The sequence below is a fragment of the Athalia rosae genome, chromosome 1 (assembly GCF_917208135.1).
Source record: "Athalia rosae chromosome 1, iyAthRosa1.1, whole genome shotgun sequence".
Taxonomy (NCBI): domain Eukaryota; kingdom Metazoa; phylum Arthropoda; class Insecta; order Hymenoptera; family Athaliidae; genus Athalia; species Athalia rosae.
This window is the reverse complement of record NC_064026.1, coordinates 25,133,789-25,161,149: the sequence shown is the minus strand read 5'-3', so window position 1 is coordinate 25,161,149 and position 27,361 is coordinate 25,133,789. Positions and strand designations below refer to the sequence as shown.

At 45.5% G+C, this 27,361-nt stretch overlaps 6 protein-coding genes across 6 annotated transcripts; all 6 read left to right on the top strand.

Moving 5' to 3' along the window:
• Positions 1-273: 273 nt before the first annotated feature.
• Positions 274-5,929, top strand: LOC125499697. Its single transcript, XM_048648737.1, has 2 exons — positions 274-720; positions 2,802-5,929. The coding sequence occupies exons 1-2, from the start codon at positions 700-702 to the stop codon at positions 5,226-5,228; spliced, it is 2,448 nt and encodes an 815-aa protein (XP_048504694.1). The 5' UTR covers positions 274-699; the 3' UTR covers positions 5,229-5,929.
• Positions 5,930-6,309: 380 nt separating this feature from the next.
• On the top strand, positions 6,310-12,920 carry LOC125499696. Its single transcript, XM_048648733.1, has 2 exons — positions 6,310-7,443; positions 7,627-12,920. Exons 1-2 carry the CDS (start codon positions 7,414-7,416, stop codon positions 12,091-12,093), a joined length of 4,497 nt encoding a protein of 1,498 aa, XP_048504690.1. The 5' UTR covers positions 6,310-7,413; the 3' UTR covers positions 12,094-12,920.
• Positions 12,921-13,971: 1,051 nt separating this feature from the next.
• On the top strand, positions 13,972-17,231 carry LOC125502243. The gene is made up of 4 exons (XM_048660277.1): positions 13,972-14,071; positions 14,209-15,769; positions 15,864-16,337; positions 16,405-17,231. Exons 1-4 carry the CDS (start codon positions 14,057-14,059, stop codon positions 17,064-17,066), a joined length of 2,712 nt encoding a protein of 903 aa, XP_048516234.1. The 5' UTR covers positions 13,972-14,056; the 3' UTR covers positions 17,067-17,231.
• Positions 17,232-17,732: 501 nt separating this feature from the next.
• On the top strand, positions 17,733-19,363 carry LOC105690894 (tol-Pal system protein TolA-like). The gene is made up of 4 exons (XM_048649669.1): positions 17,733-18,061; positions 18,132-18,325; positions 18,422-18,659; positions 18,753-19,363. The coding sequence occupies exons 1-4, from the start codon at positions 17,846-17,848 to the stop codon at positions 18,843-18,845; spliced, it is 741 nt and encodes a 246-aa protein (XP_048505626.1). The 5' UTR covers positions 17,733-17,845; the 3' UTR covers positions 18,846-19,363.
• A 2,304-nt stretch (positions 19,364-21,667) lies between these two features.
• On the top strand, positions 21,668-23,790 carry LOC105690893 (POU domain, class 4, transcription factor 1-like). The gene is made up of 4 exons (XM_012409044.2): positions 21,668-21,751; positions 22,117-22,184; positions 22,587-22,951; positions 23,049-23,790. Exons 1-4 carry the CDS (start codon positions 21,740-21,742, stop codon positions 23,357-23,359), a joined length of 756 nt encoding a protein of 251 aa, XP_012264467.2. The 5' UTR covers positions 21,668-21,739; the 3' UTR covers positions 23,360-23,790.
• Positions 23,791-24,711: 921 nt separating this feature from the next.
• On the top strand, positions 24,712-26,069 carry LOC105690926 (protein argonaute 2-like). Its single transcript, XM_012409084.2, has 3 exons — positions 24,712-24,870; positions 24,979-25,480; positions 25,570-26,069. Exons 1-3 carry the CDS (start codon positions 24,859-24,861, stop codon positions 25,884-25,886), a joined length of 831 nt encoding a protein of 276 aa, XP_012264507.2. The 5' UTR covers positions 24,712-24,858; the 3' UTR covers positions 25,887-26,069.
• The last annotated feature ends 1,292 nt before the right edge of the window (positions 26,070-27,361 follow it).

Here is a 27,361-nt window from a genome sequence, read left to right as displayed (position 1 = left end):
ACGATCAACAGATCTATAGATCGAGAAAGCTGATGATGAAGGATGAACCAACGGTGCAGACTCAGGATATTCCGTACGAACAACTGCGATATCTCGTTTCGGTTCAGATTCAATGTCACCCCAAGTGCATGGGGCCATGGCCGCCATTTTCAGTATACTCGACGGACGACCTAAACATCAACCTCAGGAGAACACCGCATACCGGTGATCGAAGAGGTCGAGGTCAGCAGGAGCATTTCTTCATTTTTTCTTTTTTTTTTTTTTTTTTTTTTAAAATAGAGCTTTTTACTTTCGATCTGTTTTTTGTTCTCAGGAATTCCGATCGCACCGAAGTGATTTTCAAGGGTTTGAAAAAGTTCGATTGTACATAGGAAATCCTACGCCGTTGAAGACGATGTTCGGTCTGCCGTGTAGATATGAGTCCTGCAGCAACGATCAACTGCAGAGATGGGGAAGCAGACGAGTTTGTTCGCCCGTTAGTGAGTTTGTTCTCTTCTTCCCGTTGGGGAATCCGATGAATCTTGTGCCTCGGTGAAACTACGCGGACGTCCCTCTCGGGTAGCCTCCACCGGATACCTCCTCGCAACTCCATGAGGGCATATAAGGTGTGATGCTGCGTCGAACCAGCATCAGTACCAAACACGGGACACGGGCGAACGCGCACGCAGATATCACTGCAGCTTTGAATTTCAAAGAAACATGAAATTCATATGGATATACGTGAGTTGAAAAAACAATTGATACTACCTACCGTAAGGCCCTTCGGATCGAATCGAAAGAGAGAAAAACGTCTCAAAGTAGTGTTAACGTGTAATCCTATAACACCGTAGATTTTCAATCAATCGATGTTTTTTTTTAAATTATCTACAGGCGACAGTTACAACAGCTATTATTATACCATCCGTTCCACTAGACTAGTCGGACGCGGATCCGTTAAACTTTTTATGATGATAAACCGTTTTCTCAATTGCTCGTTTCCGTGGTATTAAAAATCTGGGAATTACTACGAGCGATCGGTCCAGATCTTACGTCATCATAGAATCTTACGAATATTGTTTTACACTCACGGGTGTAAAAAAGTCTATTAACAACTGCTTGTCCCTGGACGGATTTCGTGTAATTACAAAAATCGCGTAACTTCGGGTGATGTAAAACCAATCAAATAGTTTTAATAATTAACGGTACTTACTTCGATTAGTTATCAAAAATTATTTTCCGGTACGAACAATAGTAATTAATTTTTGCCGCGTTATGTCACCGCGGTATAACGCCGATATTTCAACGACCTTGAGGCGGGTCCATCGAATCGTTACCGAAGATATTGAAAATCTCTTTCCATCCTAGTTCCGCTCCGAGCAATGCATAATGTTACAACACATCGCGTTTATCGTCGAATCATTTTGTCGATCCGATTGATCGGAATCCACGGTCGAGGGATTTTTTCCATTGGTGCCTCGCGGATCGGAGTAATTAGATCGGGATTTCGATGGAATGACGAGAACTTCCTGGAATCTGTGTGACCGAAGACGTTATACGTACAGAGAAAGTCCTCTTCACTTTGTCCCTCTGTTCCGTTAGTTGTACGGGTCGCCGAGATATCGTATGGTTAAAAGAACCGAGCATAATAAGTCTCTTTGCAGGCGAAGAGATTCTCAAGCAATTTGGAGAAAGTCCGATCTACCGGTGATTCTATCTACGACCAGTGAAATTACCTTACGCAATTTACGTATTTACCTTGTAACACGGTAGCATAATAACGCATTTGTAAATGGGTTGCAGAGAATAGTATTGAAATTTGCGCGAAAAAATAAAAAAAAAATGGTAATTTTCCCTGTAGAGATTTTCGTCGACCGAAATCTATCATTTGTTCGTTTTTCGGCCACGTGAGATAAAATGACGAACGTAGGTGTTGGATATTTTCCAGTTGAAAGACAAAAAAAAAAGAAAATTGGTGAATCGTCGATATAGCGCAAGAAAGAAAGCAGTGAAAATATTTGTGACAGATATTTGAAACCTGTTTTTGAACGGGACTATACCAAACACAGACTGGTCTTGAAAATCAAACTTGACAGGCCAACAGATTTATCGTAGGTCCAACATATGCGTACAACTTGAGCGGGTATTAATTCGCATACGTATATATTATTTTATTTTATTTTGTTGTTATTATTGAACGACGGACTTCCAGCTGTCCGCGGAATCGGCGATCATTAATCCGCAGAAGATTTCTCTTTACTATATCCTCACCGACGTTCCGTTGCGTTCATTAACTCTGCCCGGTATTGCTGCTTGGTTTCTTCGATAAAAAGCATAGTAATCGTCCCCACCGTTTGCCGAGGCACTAACCTCTTCATTGAACAAATAATCGCACTACGCTAACGCTAAGATTTCGTAAGGATTTGAACGTAATTCACGTTACGATGACCGACTCTGCGCACAAAACGCTCATACGTGCGTTCTGCGACTGAAATTAATTTTCGTTATTTTGAAAAAAAATTTTCAAACCCACGTAAAATCGGGATACGCATTTTATTTACCGAAGTATACGTATATATGTATATTCAGCAAAGAAACTCGATGGCTCGAGGGAAAGTGGTGAGCCATTTGCACTTAAAGCGTAACACCGACAAAGCGGTTGAAGTCCGGTTCGTGGAAAACAGCGAATCTCACGTACCTAAATGTTGAAGGGCAGGTTTTAGCCGTAACTTTGTAACGGTGAAATGACGGCCAGCCAGAAAACCGGTTCCAAAACAATTTCGACGTACGTTATTTGTTTTTTTTCTTTTTGTTTTTTCTCACAGATATTGTCTTGCGCGGTGGTCATCGTGACTTCCGCGCCAACACCCGGAGAAGAGCCGTCCAATTCGAAGGCCGCCGATGAGAAACCGGAAGAAGAAACGCGTCGGGAAACACTCGAAGATATCGTCGACCTTGGAAACGAAGAAACTGACCTACCGATACTACCGCCGATTATACTGATCGATTTTACCAACGGCACGAACTTGACCAGCGAAGAAAAATCCAAGCGCACCATCAACGGAAATCTGGGTTACGGTTTTCAGGGAAACAATCTATTCACCGGCAAGTACAACTACTATTTTCCAGCTGGAAAAACCGGAACTACGGTCAGCATCGAGGAATCGATAAGTCCATTTTTACCCACGACGATAATCGAAAAGATTCCTCCTTCTCCGAATAATAATAAATTCTACGTAAACGGGAACGCTAACTCGTACCCCGGCTCCGTTCAGAACAATTTATTCGCCGGTGGTTCGAACGGACAGTCCCAATCTCAGATAAGATTGAACAACGCTCCGTCTTCGGCTTACGGACAACGAACCAAACTCCAGAAGACACCGGGCGACGGCTCGCGACCGTACACGAGTTTTTCCGTAACCCCGAAGCCGAATTATACTGGATACTCGACACCAAAACCTACAGACTTTCGTTCAAACCAGTTCGCTTCTTCGGGATTGAGTCTTGGCAGCTACGCTAACCCGGTTTCTAACTATCAGAGCTTCACCACGGCAAGACCTATTTACAACTCACCTGTTCAGGTACGCTATCAACCGGGAACGAACGTCAAGACGTACTTTGGAACACCGGGGAAGGGATACGAAGGATTTGCCACCACCAGAGCCCCTCCCGCTCACAATCCGACGTCGCCGGGATCGGAACTCGGAAGGTACGACAATCAGAGACCTGGACTCGAGGGCTACTCGAATCCAAAGGAAAGTCGAACTACGGTATTGTCCGCTTTGCAAGGAAACACACCTAAGTACAGTTACGAAGACGGGATAAAATACGAGCATAAAATCGTTTGGAAATATCCCGACGGTGTAGTTTCGGAAGTGGGACCGAATTCTTACGACAGTTCCTACCAGGAGTTCACCTCGCCGACGAAAGCGAGCCTTCAGACGTCGAATGCAGGCTCCGCAGGTGCGAATAATTTCCCGAAAACGCTGAACAGCGGTTACTCGGTGAACGCCGGAAGTATTTATTCCCAGAGACCGGCCACTTTCCCGGACGACGGCGCTTCGGTTAACGCCGAATCAAAAGCCAATCAGTTCGTCTCATCCGCATCGATTTCGAACGGTGGAAATTATTTTTCTGGATCGGGATCTCAGGGCGTGCCACCTTCGCAAAAGTACAGTTTCCAAGTAGCCAGCTACTCAGGGAACGGCGACGTACGCTCCGGCAAACCTCAAAACGGTCAATTGCAGGCGTCTTCCGTCTCCTACAAAGCCAATCCAAGCGATCAAACCTCAAAATATCTTCCTTCGCCGGTCGTTGAGGACCCGAAAATCGTTTCCAACTATCCCGTCGACAGCCCAGAGCCGGAATATCCTCCTCTTGACGGTTACTCGACGGCAGAAGCTTACGACAGAGCTCAAAGTTCGCGCACGAACTCTTACGCTTACACCCAAAGTTCATCGATTCCAAGCGGTTACGGTCAAACTTCAGCGTCGAGTTCGAACTCCGGTAATTCGGGGGGTGGAAAAATTTCCCCTGAAATGTTGACCAAGTACACGCCTCAAGTGCAACAGTACCTGAAGAAAGCTCTCGGACTCGATGGTGGCGTTCAACGGCAGGAATATCAACCGTCGAACCTACAGGATTACTCGAACATACGATATTCTAATCTCCTCGATTACAATCCCTCGATTTCTCAGTACATCAGAAATCCTTCGTCGATACTGAATGCCCGACCGACGTTTGTCCAGGCCGGGAATTCCCTTATTCCCGTTATCATTTTAAGGGTCGACGGCGTCGCTCCGATTCAGCCGAAGGTCACGCCCAACATAAACCTGAAGGCTCTGTTGCAAAGATACCTTACACAGTACGCTCGGACGGTCAATAACCTGTCTCACGGTGGAAATTTCGAGCAGAGTTACGCGCCACCGAAAGGTCAAAGTGATCCGAATTCCGAACACCTCGATTTTGATCTGGCCCAACTCACCCAGAGTTTGAGTCAGCTCAGACGGGTTCCGAATTTCAAACAGAACTTTGCCCAGAATTTTGCTCAGAGTGTCGCCCAGTCCGCTCAGGGTTATCAGTCTGCTTCTTATTCGGGTCAGAGCGATTACGGGGATTACAAAAATCAGGAATTCGGTAGCCGAGATTTGGCATACCCCACCTTGGTGTCTCGGGATGCTAAGAAACCGAAAGTGAAGAACGTCGAGATAATCGATGACCCGCGATTTACCACCTACAAAGTGAAAAATTGATTACGAGTAAGCACTCGACTGGGAAAAAAGTCACGTCTGATTGAGCGAGAATTTTCTAATTCAACTGTATAAATAACTATGTATGTATGTACGCACGTATGGAAGCTTACAACCGAGAATGCGTATGTCCACTTCCGGATGTTCTTTATTTTACGTTATTTTTTTTTAATTTTTTTTCCAACAATCTTTCAAATCGTCACTACAGGCGTTATAATAATGCGGAATTTTTCAATCACCGGCGCTCCGCAAACTTTCCATTAAAATAATTTCTGTAACACACGCTCAGAAGTTTCATTACTGCGATGCGATGTTGTCTCGTCACGTTGTTACGACCGACGAAGAAAGTAAGCCGTCATATCGTTTTTATTTCGACGTCGTTCCGCTTTATTTTAAAGCGGCAATTTTCGGGTCCGAGTAAAATCGTAAAATTGCCGTGATTCTTCATTTTGTCTAGGGCCGTCGTAACATTTTATGTAACATCCATTACTGGCGATGAGCCATCAGGAAGGTTTTCGAAGTGCCATTCGAAGTTGACGATCGATGTCAAATATCCTTGAATTTTAAAGACTAAGAATAAACTAGTGAATATTTAATGAGGGAAACGTGCAATATCTGTATTAAATTTCAATTGTTATTCACGTCGATGAGGGTAATCATTCATTTGGTTAATACGGTGTAATCGTGGAAAAGACAAAAAACAAAAACAAAAAAACTACTCGTCAAATTACGACCAACTAGGTTTGAATATAATGGACAGAATGAAGTTCTATAACAAGCGTATATTCGAATGTAAATTTGTACGTTACGTATTGTGAGCTCACCAAATTTTCTCACTTCAGAACGGTACCTAATAGAAACTAGATTTGTAAATGTTTTGTACTATGATGTGTAACACGTACGTACCACCTATCGCACGGCGCTGCGGTATTTCGTTGAATGTTGATCAAATAAAATTATTTAAATTAATTGAGTGTCAGAAGAGAGGAATAATAAAGGTAAGAGAAGCACCTCGTCTACGTATTTGTGGGGAAAAAAAAACTTTCTCCACGTGTTCCATATGTCCCCTTGCCTGCACCAGTTAAATATACCCATCCATACGGTATTTATTTTTCTATCGCGTTATAATTACCACTAATTGACTATAAAATAAAAGTCGAAACGGTAATAATCATTAAACGAAGTTAATTCCACGTTATACTCTTAGACCGACGCGAACCTCGTTGATATCTCGAAATCTGACAGAGGTAATTAAACGAGGAGCGTGTCGAAGAGCCGTCTACACTCGAAAAAATCATTCACACCGTACTCTTGGACGGATCACGGCTCTATCCAGACGTCGTACCGAACACTTTTTCACCGAGTCACTTATTTCTCAAGTGTAAATCGTGTCAGGTCTTCGGACGCGCGCACCGAGCATAATACGTGTGTTCTAGAGCGCGTAGGAGTTTTTTTTCCCTCCACGGGTAAACTATTGACTTAATTGTCTCGCTAAGCGTCTAGCCAACAAAGCCAAGACCGCCGACTGCAGGCGAGATCGATCCGTAAATTATACCGAGATCGAGATAACCGGACGATTATCTCCGGCGAAAAGATCAATCGGAGTTTCGATCGCCCGGGCGTCGATCGTTTCTGCTGTATTTTACTTTTATCGTTAGACGAAATGTTAGTCGCTCGTTCTCTGGCTCCTGGCTGCTAACGAAACATCGTGAACGAAAGTATCGTCAGTTGCGATCCGCAGGCGCAAATTCGCGATCTAACGGGTGTCGTTTGGTAAGGAATCGATTTTTTATCCTACTCGCGTTATTAGCCGGCGACGATACGTATTTTCGTGCTTTCGGTTTGAAAACTCATGTAGAAGGGCGTGCAGGGAATTTGTCTACGTGAAAACGTCTCGTTCAGGATCTGAAGACAAAATTTTCCCGACGACGCGATGGTCGCGTGCCACAAATGAAAGTATCCTGGGCAAGACGCGCGAAGTATAGTATAATATTTAGAACAATATTTTTCACTTGGTCACCGAAGTGTATAAAGAAAATCGTACGCATCCTATGTGGCTCAGTTCTAGTAAGAAAGTTCATCCAACAACATCCTCATAGGTTTAAACAAAAAATAGTTAATATAAATGTGTGGATTTGATGTAATCGTGTAACTGATTTTAAGCGGTGATTTTGTTTTTTTTTTGACAATGCGGCTGTGGGCAATGTTCTTCTGTCACGTGAGTTCATCGTTTTATTCGCAGGATAATCGTGTCCGATTAGTAAATATATTGAATGAACGATACGAATCTTTGATAAAATCTCACCCTAGTCTTAGCTGCATTCTCTTAAGGATCGTTTCTTTCTTTTTTTTTTTTTTTTCGTCTTCTTTAAAGAGTTTCCATTTTTTCAACACGATACAGATTGTCTTCTTGCTACTGTCCTGGGGATGCAGCGTGGTCAGAGGAACTTCGGAATCGATCGACGAAGTATCAGATCAAGTGGCTACCGCGACGATCGTTAGACAAGAGAACGCAAGCGCGAACCAGTCGGCATTGGAGAGACCGTTTCGGGATCTGGAAATAACGACGATTCGTTACGAAAATTCAAATGGATTCGTACCGATAACGCCGGCGATTCAATCATCGACGACGTACGAGAGTAAAAATTTTTCAGAGAACAGTCCGGACGAAAATTTCAACGGTGAAAATCATCTGTCACTTTTCATAAGGAACCCGGAGTACTACTCCGAGGGCGAAAAATCGCTGGAAGACGATCCGTTCTACTCGACGGAAGCGAGGATATTCTTAAGTTTGACGCATCCACTTCAGAATCGGAGATCCTCGGATTTCGAGGATTCGAGTGATGATTTCGAGTTACTGAAGATCAACGATCACACGCCGAGCGTTGCTAATTATGACAATTTCTACGATAGTTTGGCTAGAACGAACCAAAATGCCCGTAAAAAACATCAAGAGCAGGAAATCGCTCAATCTCAGTTCTACGAGGACCGTCGGAATCTCCAGAGAGAAAATGATTATTTCGATGACAGGGGTCGCGGTAAGAAAGAAGATCATTCGGGGAATTACGAGGGTAACGTCGCCGCTCCAAAACAAAGACAAGTCGGTTCCAATGACAATCGGTATTTTTCGTACAGTCAAATACACGTGGATGATAATAAAAATGGGTACAAGGAATCGAGCAACGCGAAAAACGATTATCCCAGTGCAGATAATTATAACTACAACTCTCAGAGGGAAGGTAGGACTTTTCAAAACTTTCGTGCATCGCCGCAGATAAATTACAATCCACACGAAGTCGTCAACAACTATCAATTCGAACAACAACAGACACAGAGGGTAACCCCGAAATCGGAAAATAATTACCAACAGAGGCCAAGATCTTCGCAGAACACGCAAAGGACCAGATCAAGCTCGAAACAGCATCACGCCGCACCTAAAACCAAATCGGTCGCGATAGCGAATTCGAATTTCGAACACATCGCACCGCAAACTAAAACTTTCAATCCTCCAAATACGTCTGGGGAAGACCCGCCGAATTACTTCGAGCACGAGGCTCTGTTCGGTAGGGAAGGAAACAATCGAAATTATGAAAAAATTGAAGACACCAGAGAAGCTTCTGACGAGAATTACGAGTACATCGAGATCACGGAAAAACCGAAGCGGTTTCGCAAGCAGAGAAAACGACCCAGCGAGTCTCGTGACTCGAAACGTCTGCCGAAAGAGCATAGAGATTTCGAAGAATCCATGGACGTCGAAGACAACGCAAAGACAAGGACTCGATTCAGGCCCAGGATACGCTCGCAAAAGTCAAAGTCTAACTCCTGGGTCGAGAATGACAACCCTTCGTACGAAGACGGCTCCGACGAAGGGAGCTACGATACAGCGGTCGACGGCACGGTCAACTCCGAGACGAGGAAACAAAAGTATTACAAGCAGCATCACAAGGCTACCGGGAACAGCTGGACCAACGTCGGTCCAAATTTGGAGGTCTCGCACTCTAGCGGGATAGAAATCGACCACGTTGGTAAACCGAAATTGGTCGTACCGGTAAAAGTCAATATCGTTCCGGTGGAAAATTTTGATCACGCCACCGCACTTGGTACCAGTCAAGGTTTCGATTTGTCGAACGCCGTGTTACAGAATTTCGTTACAGCAACACCGATTGCCTTCAACAACGGTCCCTCGATTTCTCCGATTCTCAATTCGCATCAGAGCATTCTTGCCAAAACTTTGCAAAATTTACAGAATCATAATCTCAAGGTACAATCGTCGGTACCAGAGGTCGTCGTAGGCCAAAATACCTTCCAGAATCCAATTCAAACAATTTTAATACCCCAACAAAATTATCAACCTCAGTACAAACTCGGACAGAATGTGAGGAACCTATTTTTACCCAACCATCAAAATTCGTACGTACAAAATCCGATTGCGAATACAAATTTGCAAACATCCAACTATCACGTGGTCCAACCGAACGTGCAACCGCAAAATATTCAAAACGCTCCCCCCGTCCAGACTCCTATTTACAATATAAATCAAAATCCGGTACAGAATTTCCAAAATCAAAATCCAAATCAAAATTTCCAAAGTAATTCGCAATTCAATAATCCCCATCCGACTCCACAGACCTTTGCGAATCTACAACAAAATGGAGGACAGCCGACGAACAATTACAATGTGCAAGTCAACCCGCACGGATTGCAGGGTCAAAATTCAATTCCTAGTCAAAATGTGTACGTACCTCAAAACCATGCACCGTCATTCCCCACGACGCCGATGCCGAATTATCTCAATAACGGGAATCAACTGGATAACGCAGATAACAGCGGGAAGAAGAACTTGGTTTCCGGATCGAATGGTCAGTTTCTTGCCTCCGCGAGTTTCACCGTCGGCCAGCAGCTGCAGAATCAAATAAATGCCCCGAATCTGAGACCCCTCCAGTTCCCCGACAGCGTACACCAAGCGCACCGACAAGATAACTTCCTACCGAAAACGAAAGGATTCACTCAAAACGGAGATCAGCCTCAGATTGTTCCGAATTTCAACAATCATAACGTGCAAGGGCCGCAAATAATGAACAGGGATAATCACGGGGAACAATATTCTCAAGCGTCTGGCGCGATCGCTCAAACGTACAAGGATCAAAATCAGCAGATATTAAAAGTGGCGAACGAAATTTTCGAGAGCACTTTGAAACAGTTGAAGCAACTCCAAAGAGCCCAGAACCTCAGAGCGAATCGATTGGCGAATCAAAATTTGCAAAACTCGGAAGCCGGCAACACCGGCACTAAAAACGTGGAGATCGTCAATCCGAATTTGAGTCCGAGTCCCCTCGATCAATTACCCAAAAATCCTTTCGGGAACACGTACAATTTCGGCGGATTCGGTCTGACCACTGCGTTTCCGATTTTCGCTACAACCTCAGGGTTTGACCCGACGAACAGGACTCCCACCCTGCCCGCCAGCGGCCCTCTCTCGATTCACGGTTACGTGGATTCTTTGACGGAAATCGGAGCGAAGGACAACGACCTGAGGACCTCGCCGACAACAAATCTGAAGCCAAATCCTGCGGAGAGTCACCTTCAACCTCTGTACAATCCGATAAACTTTGTGCCGAGTCTGGAAACTTTGAAAATCCAGAAGACGTTGAACAGCAGATACAACGTCCACGAACCTGTACTACAAGGATTGAATCTGGTGCCGATCATTCCGGGAGGTACTTTGTTCAAGAACCCTCACTCGAATCAGGAGGATTCAGCGGTGAAGCCGAAATTGAGCTCGGATCTTCAAAAGTATGCCGAGGAAATGTTTAAGGAGTCCTTGAAAACCATATACAACACGCACAAGTGGAACAACGACCACAAGGCTCAGGGTTCGGAAATATCCAGCGTCACGAGCCCTCCCAAGGTCAAGGACGAGCTGCACAATCTGAAGTTCTCGTCTCCAGATGTTAAACCTAGCAAACAAATTCTGGAAGCTCACTTCACCGAGAAGGGTCCGAAGGACGCGGAAGGATCGCTCAAACAACCTTCATCCCCGTCCGCGGAACTGGCCGATATCTTTAAACCAGATCCGAAGCCACCATCTCCGATTTCCTTGGAGCCGGTAAGATTTTACTACAAACCCCAAATCCATGTCAACAGACCCGCGATCTCCGACATGGCTCATCCGGAGGTTAAATTCAAGCCGGAACTCGCCGGTGTGGATTATATCCATGATTTTTTGACACCCCCGAAGCCAAACGCTTTCGTTTCAAAAAGCCCGTTCAACGACCCAATGATTCCGCATGGGAAGAGGAGACCGAGGCCGAAGAGACCGAATTTCGAAGGCGGCGGTTTCAAATACCATGGTAAGTTCGAAAGCGGTCCCTCCAAACATCCCACGGGGGTCGTAGAACCTGCGGCTAGCAACATCGCTCACCAAACGTTTTCCTTCGATATGCCTGGCTTCGAATTTCCCGAAAACAAACCCAACTACGATCACGAGAGTATGGACTTTGAATCCGACTCCTATCTCGGGATGCGGGAACACAACGCTTATTCCAGGTATCCGAGCCTTACGACCGCCGTTCCAGTTCCGGAAGACTATCACAAGTCGAAATTCAAGAATCTTGATTTCAATCACCCAAGGATGCATAATCTGATGGGACTGTTGCGTAAAAATAAACGTCTTCCAGCTGGTAATACGCAAATTCAATTCGGGAATAAAAAAGGTACCGCGGGGCTGCAGTCGGCGGACAGTAACGAACGCGACGACCAGATCACTCATTACGTTGACGAGAACCCGAAAAGCATCAGGGAGAAATCGGATATCGGAAGTTTCGAGACTGGCGCGAATTCGACACAAATCGATAAAAGTCATGCTTAAATAATAATTATTTTACGGTACAACGAGTACACGTCATACATCATATGTAATACACGCCTTTCATGGAGATTGCAAATATGACATCATTTTTTGCTTGCGAATAATTATAAAATTACTTGTTAAAAACTAACCGATCCAAGGTGAACGTTGGAAAATTGCACCTAGAATCGTTCGAGCAAATATTTGACAAATGCTGTTTCGCAAGTACAGATCAAATATACCGATCTATTCGAAGTTCTCGTCAGTTAAACTTGCGTGCAATTACCTGTTTCTTATTTTTTTTTTTTTCTGTCTCACGGCTTATTTATTACTTTCTCGAGCACTTCGGAGACCAGGTTACTAAAATTATTTTATTAAAATATTAGGTAGTTGTTGAAAATTTATATGTAAAAAATGGAGGCTTCTAATTTCATGAAGTTTTATCGATGAATATATATGTATGTATATTTCTACTCCCCGTTAACGTAACAATCAAAATATATATGTACAGGTTTAAGATCGAATTAAGACATCCTTGTGGATCATTTGACTGAAATTTGTTGAAACTTATAACTATATATTATATGCGTTGTACATAAATACAAAAGAAAAAAATATAAGTGCAAATAAAATGAACGATAAAATTCGCTTGTCGTTGAATTCCTATAGAGATCACGTCGTACCCTGACTGATGAGATGAAACCGTTCTCTCGCAGCAAGAATTACAAAGTGAGGAAATCTGGATATACTAATCAGGCGTAACTGGTATTTTGTTGTAAATCTAGCAAAAAGAAGAATCTCACTTATCACTCGCTCGCTCTTTCTTCTCCCAACTTGTTAGATACTGGAACCCGATGAACGTGGCGTCGAATTGATCTCACGAACGACTGCATCCAAGCTGAGAATCTTCGAAACTGCGTTGTTCGGAAATTAATTTTCACTTTCTCGGAACACCGCTGCATTTTTCATCTGGATGTAAGAAGAACGTTGGAAACCCATACTTTATCGTTTCCACTAAAAAAACTGTATAATAAATTAGAACCGCCACCAGCGGAATTGTGAATTCAGACAAATTGAATCACTTTTCCTCTCCAGCGATCTCATCCAGATATCAATCGGCTAACTTCTTCCACTCCGAAGTCATTCAATTTCGTTTATCCAATCCAAGAATTCTGTGAATAAAATAGCTACTTCGCTCCAAAGTATTATAATTACACATAACGATTGAAAGTGAGAGCGTTAAACGAATCGCTAATTAAACATCAGAATCGCTTCGACTGGTGTAGCGATAAATTTTCGACGATGACATTTGCATTCTTAAAGAAATGGTCAACGACACGCGGCGATAAAAAGTGCGAGCCATTGTGCGGTCGATTTAACCGCGACGCTAATTTCAATCCTAATAGAAGTTGAACTTGATGATTGAAAATGATATGCGGCGTAATATAATGTCACGGTTGATCGAGCGCACGTTCAAAATAAATAACTACTTCCGGTTTTTGGGGGCTGCAGCTGTATTATATCCGCACACCGCGGCGCCAAGTTCCGCGGACTAGGAGGTTGCGAGTGATTGGTCTGGACTCGAAACGTGAGACCAAAGAAGCGAATAATAATGAGATTGTATTTCGCTGTCATTACACTCGTTGACGCGCGTACGTACGTACGAGGTAGTCTTTGATGTGTGCTACTCTCGGTAGGGGGAGAATATTTCTTTTCTATTCTATATTTCTAGTGCCATCGCGAACGTACCGCGCCGAACCCCGGAGAGTCAGCAATTTTGGTCACTGGCGTGATGTCCGCAACTCGTCCGTCGGCTCAAACGTAAGGAGGTTCGACAGTTTTTAGCTCCCCGTTTTTATAGATTTTAGAAAAGTGTCTTGTTGTTCCCTCGATCCGCATCAGTTCGCTTGGAATATAAAAGCGTGCTGGAAACGGAACGATATACCAGTTGGCTCCGAACGATCGAAGCAATCGGTATCCAGAAATGGGTACTATGCTGGTACGTAGTGAAATCCATTTCATCGCACATCCGATGATGGACAGAAATAAGTAGAATCGCGAAAAAGAATCATCGTCCGCTCGTTATCACCCTCCTTTGATAACATCGATTTCAAGACTCTCGTTCACGTGTTCCAGGTATATGGCGCAACACTGCTCGTCGTGGCTTCCTTCGCCACGGCTTCAAAAGACGCGGTCTCTGTCGTCGCTGCTTCGACCGCAAACCCGACGACAACGACGAAGGGAACGCCAGCGTCCGACTACGAAGCGACCCTCGTTCCCAAGTTGAAACGCGGAGTCGTTGACGTTGGAACGAATATTTGGGCAAACGAGGGCAATTTCCAGTTGAAATCGGCCAACCCGTCGGGCGCGTCGCCTGTCGCGGTACAACAAAGTCAGGGCTCTCTTCAAAGCCCCGCGCAAGCCAACGGCCGGGCAACCTCTTACGGCAACCTTAGCTCCAGAAATCCTACGGCTTCGTCGTATTCGAGCCCGAGTGAAAGTTACATCGTCAATGGACCGAGCTATGGGAATACCGCGCAAAGTTACGGAGGTTCCGATCAGACCCAAAACTCGGGATATTCGTCGTACTATGCACCTCAACGTCAGTCGACGGGATCGCCGAGCCCGGGGAATTACGCTGTTTACGGGAACTCACAGCCGCTAACAAGTTCTGCTCAACAACAAAACGGACAGGGTGTCCAGATCCAAAATGCCGGGCTAAGTACTCCCTACTACAACACAGGCTTTTCCGGTGTTCCTCAAACGGTAAAATCTTACGCCGACAAACAATCGACCGGACAGTACAGAGCCGGTAATGTGCAGACGCCGTACGAACAGCAAAATGTCCCTAAAACGCAGATAACTTACTCGCCAAGCCATCAGTCCGATTCTTATGTCGTTTCGAACATCGGTTCGTATTCGTATCCGCAGGCATCGGGGGCGGGGCAAGGGTATCATTACGCCGGGCAGAGGGGCCCCGTATTTTCAGCAACGTCGCAGATAAATCAGAACACTCCGAAGGGCAATTCGGCGGGGCAAGTCCGACCGGAATTCGCCCAAATGTACGCGCCCAATCATCACAGCGCTTCCAGTTTCGTGCCGGAAGTACAGAGTACCGGATATAGTCCAGCCACCGTCGATTTCAACGGGAAGAGAATCCCTCTGCCCGTTCTTCAACTCCAGAGCGCTGAAAGTTTTCCAGGATTCGCTCAAGCGCTTCAAAACCAGCCGCTTATACTCGATACCGATACGCCCTATCAAGCCCAAAACGATTTCAGCTTCCTAGCCGATTTTTCGAAAAGCTTGACTCCGCAGGCGCCAAATATTTTGCCCTTCCTGCACCCCCAACAATCAAATCAGCCCCAAGTTTTACCCGTTAGAAGCGCGAACGGAAGCCCACAATTTCCGCAGTACAAGGGCGCGAGCATCAACACCTCGCCCAGCTGGAATTTGGGACAACAGGCGGGCTCGTACGAACCCTTGCGCAATCAACCTCAGCTTCACTTCGCTGGAAAACCGGCTCCACCGCCACCGCCACCTCCGCCACCGCCGCAGGCAACTTCGTCGATCGTTTATCACCCTCCGTTGAGCTCAAGGCCCGTGGCGGAGATTCGTGACGACGTCGAGGTCATAAAGAGAAAGAAGCGACCTCCGCCACCCAAGCCCGACTTCGACGACGACGATGATTTGGACGATGGTTCGTAGCTGCATTGTATATCACTTTCAGAGTGGAGAGGAACCGAACGGGTGAATCGCAGTTGTGAATATCGATTTCGTTTTGTCTTCTTCAGGTTACAAGGCCATAGAAAGAGAGTACGGGCGTCACCAGGACGACGCAGGAGACGACGACACTCCGCAACATGGGAAACATTTGAAAGATTCCGATTCAGACAGCGAATTCAAACTATCCCGAAGTTTTCCGTTCAAGTCTTACGATGAGAAATTCAGCAAATATTCGAAACCATCCTCGGACGAAGATTCCTCCGACGAAGACAGACCCGTGTCCAGGTATCGCTCCCAATCGTCCGCCGAAGAAGACGACGACTACGACGGTCACTCTTCGACCCATCATGCCGACTACAGATCCCACAAAGCTAGACCCGGTAGGTACGAGGATGCTGGCGAGGAAAGCCAGAAACACGAAAGACACGACGATGCCGAAGAGGACGATGAACACGACAAGCTACCGACGTCTTACAAAGCCTACGGGAAGGATTTTGAACAGGAATTTGAGGATTCGTACAGAAAAGAGCTGCCGAAAAACCGTAAGTTGAAAAGCACATCCGCAATGACCTGGTAAAGCCCGATGACACTTTGACGTTATGTTTTCAGGATACGTGCACAGGAAGGAGGTGCCGGAAATCGACGAGCCATCCGCGTCTTCTTACAAATCGTACTCGAACTCGGAATCGGCGCCAAAGTCCTCGAGGTACGCGTCGAAAGAAAGAAAGGGATACCACCAATCCCACGACGGCGAACCGGAGGAAAGTACGAGCTACGATCGTCCCCACAATTCGCAGAAGTACAGGAGAGGCCCGAAGAACGGGGAAAGCGATGGCTACGGATCGAATATCCGATCTTATAACAACAAATCCCCGAAAGTAGTCCACGAGGAGTCGTTTGGTTACAGAACACCGGAACCCGGAAGCTATTCCAAGTACAAAAAAACACCGACGGGAGATACTTATTCATCGGCGAGGAAGTCCCCGAAAATGGACTCCTATTTACAAGCCAGCAGGTCGTCCTATAAGTCGCCGAAAAATGACAAGGCCTTCGAAAACGGAGACTCCTATTCCTACTCGAGCGGAAGCAGCTGGAAGTCGGACAAGAAATCGCCGGAACCCGCCGATTCGCACGGGCACGCCACCACTGACGCTTTCAAAACTCTTGCACAACCGGATCACGCGTCCAGTTTCTACGCGCCGGCTATTGGCAAAGAAAATTTCTTTTACTCAAAAAGTGAAAAAATAGTTAGGGATTTGACGGGTATCTAAAAGATCGAATTCGAGGAATCATCGCCACGTTATATTGTTGTATATTTATAAATACTTTAAGTGTTTTTGTTTTTTGTTTTTTTTGTTCGTTGCTTTCATTTTTTACTGTATGATATGCTTTTTGGAATAAAATATCCTGTGAGAATTGGGTTATTTGAACAGTCACCGAACGGTTTCCGATTTCGCCGTAATTAATACAGGTATATTACTTTTACGGTATAGCGACATTCCAACCCGATATCTGAGACGAAGAATGTTCAGATGATTGAGGAAACGCGGTGTGCCTTAGGTAAACGGAAACGCCTCGTAGCTAATAATTCGGTGAAATGATACCCGAGTGGAAATCGAAAGATAAGATTTATAATCTAAAATAAGCCTCTCCAATCTACCGACTGCAGTTACTGCACTTACACGATAGTGATTGCACGAGAAAGGCTTAGCCCAATCTTCATTAGGAACAGCGCACCAAGGCCTATAATTTGTTGAGAGGAGATGGCTGTTTTTTTTTTTTTGTTTTTTTTTCAAAAACTTTTAATAGTTTTAATTGATTCCGTCATTAACCCCAACGACCATTGTTGCCTTCTCTTGTCCTTTGGCAAGGTATATAAAGGACGGATCGTCCGAGTAAAGTTGCCAGTGCCATCGCTAAGGTTTCACCAAGATGAAGACTTTCCTGACGGTATAGAAAATCCACACACATCGTTATCGACCATATCGATTTTTCATATCAAACCGCTGACTAATCCCCATGAAAAATTCAGATTCTCTTATCCGTCGCAATGGCTGCCGCCGTTACAAATTCTAACAAAAAGGAGAAGCGCGGCGTCGCCATTTTCGGGGTACCCGCGGGTTGGGATGTTTTCGGAGGAGCTGCACCTGCGTACGGCGGCGGAAGTGCTTGGGCACCCAGCGCGGTTTTCAACGGAGGATGGGGGAGCCCCGACCTGGCCTTGGGTCAGATCCAACTGCAGGCTACGCACAACGTCGCTCTTCAGGTAACGAAATTAAAACCGTCATCGGCTCAAAAATCGTGTCGCAGTGTAACAAGTAATCCTCATTTTTCAGGCCCTGAAGAACCCTACGGGTACCCCAAGCATCGCTTATCCGCCCGAAGTCGTTCAGGCGGTCCAACAGGCCAAGGATGCGAGCCACAACGTTCTGATAGCTCAGCAAAGAGTCGCGGAAGCGAAACAGGCCGCTCTTATTCAGCAGAAAATCGCCCTGGCCAAAGAAGCCAATGCCAGAGAAGCGGCGCACAGGTGAGCCATTGATTGCCACTCGTCCGCTCGTTCGATTGGATCGAGTAGCGATCCGACGATCGTCAAATCCTCGCGGCCGAAAAATTCGTGTTTCAGATCCGAAGAAATTTCCGCCCATGCTCAGGCAGAGGCCAGAGCCAGCGCCAGGCAGCTCGTGGCCTCCCAGCAGAGACTGGCAACGCTGAAAGACGCCGTTGCAGCTGCTCAGAGAGTCGCCGCTGCCAGAGAAGCGGCCGCAGCTGCAGCTATCCAGAGAACAGCCTCGGCAACCGCCGCCGAATTGCGAAAACAGGACGTCGATAAGCAGATCAGTATAAGCGAGGAGGAAGCCAGGGTGTGTTTTGCTGGTTCTTTGGGAACGTCGAACGGAATTTTTCTGCCGCAATAGATCTTTTGTAATTCTGATTTATCTGTTTTATTGTTACAGCAAAAAGACATCGTTGCTGCCAAAGAAAACGCCATCGCTAACGCACTCCAACATGCTCCAGCCGAGAAGCCCTCTTATTCTCCATGGGGTTGATCATCTTATTTTATAATAAACCAGAACGAGGAAGATAGATGAAAAAAAAAAAAAAAACATTGAGACTGTAGCCAAAATGCATTTATATCGTTGAGTTTCTAGTTATTAATTTTTTTCTAGGATAAAATACGGTGCTGGTTATTTTTGTTGGATTAATGTACGAAGATGTATTTTTTTTATTTTACATACTCGTATTAATATTACTCGTTACAAATAAATATGATTGCAATCACTAGCTGCGTTCGTTTTTCATAATTCCCGATCATCGAACAATCCCTTCGAAAAGTCTGCTTGTAGATGAAATTGAAAGTTGCAACGGGAAAGAAACTGGAAAAAAAAGTGAGAATGAAAAAACGTACTCCCGATATCAAAAGCTACGTACACTCGTCGGCGGTCAAACGCACTTTCGATTCAACCAACGGATGTTACCGCAGATATTTCTCCAGCTGTAATTAATCATAACGCGTATATACATATATGCATACCAACGATCGCGGTGCGATAAGTTGAAAATTATTGATACCAGAATCGGCTTTGGTCAAGGCTCGAGGAAAGGTGAGGCAATGACATTGCTCCAACAACCGTGGATAATTGTAGTGAAAGTATAACGGCCGGTCAACAAACATCGGCATTCAGGGGCAAAATACCTTCCTGCACCGCCAACCAACCAGGTAAGGTCATCGACCAATTGCGCTGTCATTTCATTTATATACATGTATATATGTATATCGATCTTGTGCGCCGAGAACGTAATTCCTCAAAGCGGATTGGCTTTACCTCCATCCAATCGCGAAAAATCCGAGGATCCAGAGGATTCTTCAGGCTGACCGAAACTTAATCTCGATACGAATCGGCGCGTCAATTGCTCGTTCAACGTACGGAGTTGCAAGTTCGACGACTCCGGCAGCCCAACATCCCAGTTGAGAGCCAGGCGGTCATCTGAGCGATCGAATCACGCGTCGAGACGTTAAAATAGCGACGACCAAGATCGCACCTCTTTCTCGCCGGCTACCTAGATCGCAGTACCCAGGGTACTTTCATTTGCGGTTTTTTGATCTCCTTTGATCTTTTTACTCGTACAACCATTTTTATATGTACTTTCCTTTCATCCGTAGGCGTTCACCGCCCATCCGGTACTCTCACTGTACCCACTGACCATAACTCTGTCTCACAATTGCGATCCTCTCTGTCGGATCGTTCGCCTTTCCGCAACACGATCCAAAATCACCGTATTATTCCCGCACCCACCGCGTGATACGTGCTTTCGGAAGTTTGCGGACTGCCCCTAATGTCTAACGCAATCGAATTACCGTATTTACGCAACAAACGGTGGTGAAGGTGGAAATTCGAGATAAGGAAGATTCGACGAGCTGGAATCATTTTCTTCCGATGTGTTGAGGTCACGAGCAGCCAGACATCACAGTGCCATAGATATATCCGATGTTGATTCCGGCAACCCATGAGTTTGACCGGCGGTCGGTGATCTGGATCGGTCTACGCTTTCGTTGCCGTTGATGTGACGTAGTTCTGTGCCTCGAGAAAGGTATAGAGCAAGTGGTTTTCTTTATGCAACGTTTGATTACTTTGCCCTAACTCGTCGTACGGACCGGCAACTCTTCCGTTCGGATGTATGATACCAAAAGAGCCGTTTGCTGAGCGGAAGTAGGAGGGAAAAAAAATAAGCCGTCGGTCACCAGAGTTTATCTACTGATTCGGAAATGGGAGATCGTAGGTGATTCGAGGTTTTTGAAAATCGATAATCGTAACTCACGCCGCTATCGGGAATTGAAATTTTTCACTTTTACTCGGAGACGATTCGACCGAAGACGCTCGCATGGGACTCGGAACAAAGTTTAGTCCTCTCTAGATTACTCGTAGAGTTGCACGAACCTCAAAAAGCACTTGATGTATCGGCGGCGCACGTAATCTACGCGGTCGAAAAAAGACAACTTTCCTCATCAGTCGCGGTTACAAATTAAAGGAGAATTATAAATTCAATTTAGACGGGAAGCTGGATTCGAATGGTATAAAGAAGTCGTAAACAATCCTCTCTGAGAACCCGACGAATCCAAAGATAAGCCGATTCGAAAGGACTTTTTTACAAACGGCTTTGCCGTATTCCTCCTGCTCTAGCAATTTCGTGATTTTATAATCGAGGGTCCTAAAGTTTATCTCTTTCTTTTCTCTCGGCACAATCCTGCGCAAAGATTGTACTCACGCCCGACCGTCGGAGTTGGTGTAGGTAAAAGTTTCAATGAATTCTGGGACGGAAAGTGGTTGAATTACGGTCTCCGTACTCGGACGCAATCTGAATCTCGTCTATGCTCGTGTATCATTATCGTTATAGCAAATCTGCTGATCATCCAGCTCTGCAGGGAGGGTCTTTCGGATCCTCGTCCATTAGGTATTGAATTTCACCAGTCACCTAAGCGAAGCAAAATGTACAGGTATATACTTATACTCATACCAATGTAAGTGCGAGAAATAATGAAAAAAGATAACTAAAAAGTTAACACTTTCGTTTCGAACGTTGAAAGACGTCCGAATGTACGTTCACCGGTGTTTTAGTTTTCAGAAACTTTACAAATTATTCTACTGTAAAAATGATCGGCGAGAAATCCACTCCTTGCGCGGGTTACAGGACTCCCGCTAATATTATTTGGTAAGATGATAGATTTCGCGAAGATACGCGTGCTGATACGCACGCGTATCGGTATGGATGCAAGTACGCAGGCCGATGAAATATACGCCCGGTAAATATCCGGTTTTACGCCGAGCGGAAATCCGATCTGGTGGGGAGAAAGTTATGCTATAAAAACAACGGTTCATTGGCAACTGACCGTAGTGTCTCATCGGCAACCCATCTGGAATTAGAATTCCTAATCACCCTGAAAATGATCACATCCGTAAGTAAATTTAGGCTTCGATATCGGTCAACTGGAACGAAGGAAACAAATCCGATACAGAGTTTAGCGTATAGAGTCAATTAAAAATCCAACGATATCGAGTGACTGGCGAAAGGATCGACTAGCGAAAGGGGGCTGCTCCACATTTTTTTTTAAGTTTTTCAATCGAGCCTTCCGCGAACATTCCACGACACGCTCGACGCTTCGTTTTTTTTTTTTTTTTTTTTTTTTTTGCAAATTCGCGGGGTTTTCGCGTAACGAATCCGGATAATTGATCTCTAAAATAAAACCACAGTCGAAACTCTTTTAAGTGGGGATTCCCCCGATACAAATCCATAATGAAGACATAACAATCATGATTTCAGATCGTGGCGGTTCTTCTCTTGGTCACGACCACACTGGCCAGCGATTATCCCAATGGCGGTTGGCAAGGGTGAGTTAATTACGTAATTGAAGATCAGAATCGGGCTACGGTTACTGATGAGAAAACAAAAAAATAAAAATAGATAAAGTAGAACGGATCCGAATCGATCCCAATCTGAAGCTCGGAGCATTTCCGACAGCCCGCAGCGGTACCGATCGATAAACACTGACACGTGATCCGACCAATTATGACTCGAGCCTTCCATGACTAAACGGTTTCAACAAGCACGTGCCGCAATATGCAAAGCGCGCGCATCGCACAAAATCGAATATCAACAGATCCGCCGTCTGTTATTTATACCTCTTAATTACAAAGCAGCCCATATTTCTCACCGGTATACCGAGAACCGGTAACAATAATAATAACAACAACAACAACAACAACAACCTAACGATACACGTCGAACTGCAGGATAAGTTCTCCGGCGTCGTACGGTAACATCGTCGACCACGGTTCCGAGACTGCGATACAGCACGATTCGTCTGCCTACGGTTCGTACGGCGGTTCGACGAGCTCAGGGGGTTACGGTGGTGAATACGATCACGGCGCCCAACACGGCGGATACTCGGGAGGGTACGGCGACGGGGGTCACGGTGGCAACTCGCAGGAATCGAACCACGGCGGGTACGGCGGAGGCTACGGGGGTGGCTACGGGGGCGGTTACGGGGGCGGTTACGAGGTCAGCCACGTCCAGCATCATCACGCTCAAGCGATTCCCATCAGCGAACACATAGAAATAACCAGACCGGTGGCCGTCCCGATTTACAAAAACATCGGTGAGTCGGTAGCCCGGAGTTTCGTGGACGGGGGACACCGTTCAGGTCGTTTGAAAAGGCCGTGGAAAAATGTTCGTGGTCTTCTTTTTTCTCCCAGGTGTTCCCGTCGCCCAACCGGTCGCCATCGCTGTTCCGCACCCCATAGCCGTCGGGGTGCCGCAACCCTATCCGGTTCACGTTCCAGTTGCGCATCCGGTGGCCGTTCCAGTGGTGAAGACAATCGCCGTTCCCGTTGAAAAGAAAGTTCCGTATCCAGTTGAAAAGATAATCCCTGTACCGGTTGAGAAGGCGGTTCCAATTACAATCGAGAAACATATTCCTGTGCCGGTAGAAAAACCTTATCCCATACACGTTCCGGTATACAAACACGTATTCCATCGTGTGAAAAGTCACGGATGGAGCCACTAATGACAATGTAACATAATCGGGGACGAGTGCGCGAGCGTCCTTTGTACGTTTCATTGTTTCTCGCGAATACTTGGCTCGACACTTTACTCTCATGGATCGCGAGGGATTCCGATCGTTATACTTTTCAGAGGTCGTCCGTCGTCATTTGTCTCCGTACACCGGCAGCCCTTCGGACGGACACTCGATGTGGTTGTTTTCTTTGATTGAGAAACAAAAAGATCGACGTTCCGCCTCATTTCATCCACGTCGCATCGTACGCCATGTTCACCACAATGCCATACCGCCAATGTTACGTGTTGTTTGCGAATCAACGAGATATTTGTCGTCGTGTTCTTCGAACGTTGTATAGTTTTATGTCAAACCGAGAACCGTTTCTGTACATATTGTTCAACTTGTTTCTATAAAAAATAAAATGTTATTATTTAAGACCACTTTTGAATTTACACTTCAATGGTTCGAACCTCTCCAAAGAATTCCACGGAGCAGCGCAACTTCTGTATTAGGTAATTGATTGGAAAGAAATTTTCTAAAGCGCTCACAGTCGGTTACGCACATACGTATACATCTCTGAGCTTAGTTGTGCGAACACATGTGTCGGAACGGTGCGATAATACGATCGTTCAATTTTATTCAAAATTCACTTCCTGTGTGCAGTTTTCCGTCTGTTATAATTACCCATGCGTCAAAGAAATGCTCGAGATTGAGCGGGAAACGAGAAGGAAAAGAAAAGAACAACAACATCTCGTCATGCTCTCTCCACGTGGCAAACCGTATGACTCGCTATGAATTATATTCAGAATAAAATGCTGTCTATTTAGGTGTATACATAGGTAAATAGTACCGTGGTCTGTGCGGCGGGATGTTTATGAATTCACGCTTGATTTTGGTGGATAACGTCCGCGAGGCGCTGGGCAATATAAATAAGGGAATCCGTAGCCATGTGAACTCCCGTCGAATCGTTCGTCTGGCGAATGAATAAAGGTATCGAAATGAAGAGATAGGAAAATGCGTTATTACTCTGGAATCCTGGGAGGGCATTGTTACAGTGAGTGTTTAGTGACACGAGGGGAGTCGGTCTAGCTCCGGGAACAGTTGAAAAACGAAGGTAGAACGCGTGAGTTTTAAAAGTATTGATCAGAGAATACGGTTCAGCTGTGAGAAGTGATAGTTGAACAAAACTTTTTCCAGACGTTGGGATACGCTCTCTTTACATGGCATTGATATTGTCCGGGTGGAGAATCTTCTCCGATACGTTACGAGCGGTCGATAGTTTAGCCATCGCCGGATCGAGAGTAGACCGGAGAGTAATCCGTTGGTAAGGATTTGCACGCACTTGGGAGTTACTCCGGCGGTGTACAAGGTGGACTAAATAAATTCAGCGGCAGTGAAAGGCTCCCCGGTATATTAAGACGAGAAATGATCGAAATTGTATCAGTCGTGGAAGCGACTTAGAACACAACAGTAGCCCTCGTGCTCAGAGCAAGCCCAAGTCCTTAGCCATGAACAGAATCGTAAGTACGATGAAAAGAAAGAAAAAAAAAAATAACAAGCGATGAACCGGTGGGTGGATTAAATTTTTTATCTCATCATTCTCACGTCACTCGTCTCCGTAATTTCAGGTACTTTTATCCGTCCTATCGCTGGCAGCAGGCGCTCCTTGGGAACCGTCTTACAATCCGTATCAAAACCAGCCCCAATACGGAGCCCAAGCTTTGTCGTCGAATAACGACGAGCCCCAAATATCCACGAGATCGGGTTACGAGAGTTCGGCTTCCGGAGGTGACGGAGGTGGTTATGATTTCGGAGGTCACGGGGGCTACGATCAAGGCTCCAGCGGGCATCTTCAGGAGTCCGCGTCCTCCGACGGTGGTTACGGAGGTCAAAGTTACGAAAGTTACGGTTCCACCGGACATGGAGGCTTCGGCGACGGCGGAGGTCAGAGTTACGCAGCCTTCGACAACTTCGGCGGGGATCACGGCGGCTACGGTGGACACGGAGGGGACGAGGGTGCCGGTCATGGAATTTCGCTCGAGGGTGGCAACAGCTACGTTCAAAGCATTCCCGTCTCCGAACACGTCGAAGTCACGAGGCCCGTCGCTGTGCCGGTCTACAAGGAAATCGGTGAGTGACTTCCATTCGACGAAATTAAATTTCTCTCATTCGATTTCGAAAATTTTACTCACTCGTCGATGTCTCACTTTGTTCTCCAGGCGTCCCAGTCGCTCAGCCGGTTAAGATCAACGTTCCTCATCCCGTGGCTGTCGGTGTTCCTCAGCCTTACCCGGTGGCGGTGCCGGTCGCCCATCCGGTTCCGATTCAAATAGTCAAAACCATCGCAGTCCCCGTTGAAAAGAAGGTGCCTTACCCCGTCGAAAAGCACATCCCGGTTCCAGTCGAGAAGCACGTTCCGATCAAGATCGAAAAGCACGTTCCGGTTCCCGTTTTCAAGCCCTACCCCATCAGGATTCCCGTTTACAAGACGATCTACCATCACGCCAAAAGCGGAGGCGGTGGAGGTCACCACTAAATCGTTACCGAAGAAATCGAACGTAATAGAAATTGACCATTCTTCTGCACGAGATGTCGTCCGATGTAATCGCTTTTCTTGATCGGTGGTGCGTGCAATTGTGCCGATTATTAATTGTCACCGTCGATAAGACGGAAAAAGTCAAGCAAAAATCCTAGGTCGATGTCTGTTCTGGTTGTTAAGTTTTTTTTTTTTTTTGTTTTTTCATATACACGTGTTATGTTATGTATATATCCTAAGTATTATTTTAATTTTTGTTACGTTTTGTTTTTATACATGTTTTTTTGATTAAAAAAATATTTTCCATACATCATTGGACAATCTCCGAATTCCCTCGTCTCTCGTTTTGTCAATGGAAACGATCGCATCGAGCGTCATTTTTCAAGCGTCGATCGAACGAGTTATGACCTTCGTCGAATCAGAATATCGTACATGAATAAAATGACGATCGTCGTCCGCAGTACCTAAATAAGAGAAATTTCCATTTCACTCAACAAGACGACAAGACGAGCTTCGCAGAGTTAAACCTCTCGTATAATGATACCTTTCTCCATCATTCATTAAAAACAGACAAAACCACATGGCAAAGTGAACTGACGTTGTTACTCACAGTCCGCAGTCACTCGACGGAATCACCGCGCAATTAGAATTCAAGTAGCTCTTATGAACTCGAGGGGAAAAAAATTAACTTCTTGAATCTAATAGCCGCAATGTTTTTCCTCACATTTTATCTCGTCAAAGGCTGACCATGCGAATTAATTTCAAAGTAGTCGAGCGAAGGTATCTTTCCACAAAATTACCTCTCGCTGAACCATGCCCAACGCGTTCAGTTTTAAAAAGTCGATTCAAGATCCATGCGCGATTCTATTACCTAGTTTTTTCCGAACACAAAAATTAGTTTTCAGCTTCAACGACTCTGTAGTCGTTCATCGGGCGTGTTGCGGAGACTCCGTTTGAAAAATCGAAACGAGCTTTTCGATCTACCGATCGGTGGTGATACGGAAGTCAGGAAATACATAGAATCACGTAATGATCATTGGTCACTGGGTATGTGACATACTTCGTTATATCACGATAGCGGCGCGATCGAGCTTTCAATCGAAACACGAGACTGTACACGAATCCTGCGAATTTCAATGTGCAAATCCTTCGAATGCGCAATATTATCTATGTGCGGAAGACTGATTTGCGCAGAATCACTGCTGCGTCCGATCGAACTCTGTCGAAAATTCTGTGGGCAATTGAACTGTGTGCAAATGGGGTTTCTCGATCTTTTGCACCCTCCCAATTCGATATCTTCGATGCCGTGACTATCCGTTACGTGAACGGATTCTTATGGTTAGTCTAGTTTTGATTTAGGATCAATTTACCGGCGAATACAAACAGTTCGGAATTATTAAAATACCAGGAATACGCCATTTTTTGCGATTTAATTGATCGTGCAGGAAAGTAGATTTAATGCCGAGTACGACGTT

What these genes read in the sequence shown, in the direction of transcription:
- LOC125499696 (XM_048648733.1), top strand. Translation starts at nt 7,414, where the DNA reads ATGCGGCTGTGGGCAATGTTCTTCTGTCAC. An exon ending in GGGCAATGTTCTTCTGTCAC is followed by an intron (nt 7,444 to 7,626) that starts GTGAGTTCATCG and finishes AACACGATACAG; the next exon opens with ATTGTCTTCTTGCTACTGTC.
- LOC105690894 (XM_048649669.1), top strand. Translation starts at nt 17,846, where the DNA reads ATGGCTGCCGCCGTTACAAATTCTAACAAAAAGGAGAAGCGCGGCGTC. An exon ending in CGCACAACGTCGCTCTTCAG is followed by an intron (nt 18,062 to 18,131) that starts GTAACGAAATTA and finishes CTCATTTTTCAG; the next exon opens with GCCCTGAAGAACCCTACGGG. An exon ending in TAAGCGAGGAGGAAGCCAGG is followed by an intron (nt 18,660 to 18,752) that starts GTGTGTTTTGCT and finishes TTATTGTTACAG; the next exon opens with CAAAAAGACATCGTTGCTGC.
- LOC105690926 (XM_012409084.2), top strand. An exon ending in GCCGGTCTACAAGGAAATCG is followed by an intron (nt 25,481 to 25,569) that starts GTGAGTGACTTC and finishes TTTGTTCTCCAG; the next exon opens with GCGTCCCAGTCGCTCAGCCG.
- LOC125499697 (XM_048648737.1), top strand. Translation starts at nt 700, where the DNA reads ATGAAATTCATATGGATATAC. An exon ending in TGAAATTCATATGGATATAC is followed by an intron (nt 721 to 2,801) that starts GTGAGTTGAAAA and finishes TTTTTCTCACAG; the next exon opens with ATATTGTCTTGCGCGGTGGT.
- LOC125502243 (XM_048660277.1), top strand. An exon ending in CGACGATGATTTGGACGATG is followed by an intron (nt 15,770 to 15,863) that starts GTTCGTAGCTGC and finishes TGTCTTCTTCAG; the next exon opens with GTTACAAGGCCATAGAAAGA. An exon ending in AAAAGAGCTGCCGAAAAACC is followed by an intron (nt 16,338 to 16,404) that starts GTAAGTTGAAAA and finishes TTATGTTTTCAG; the next exon opens with GATACGTGCACAGGAAGGAG.
- LOC105690893 (XM_012409044.2), top strand. An exon ending in CCCAATGGCGGTTGGCAAGG is followed by an intron (nt 22,185 to 22,586) that starts GTGAGTTAATTA and finishes GTCGAACTGCAG; the next exon opens with GATAAGTTCTCCGGCGTCGT. An exon ending in CCCGATTTACAAAAACATCG is followed by an intron (nt 22,952 to 23,048) that starts GTGAGTCGGTAG and finishes TTTTTCTCCCAG; the next exon opens with GTGTTCCCGTCGCCCAACCG.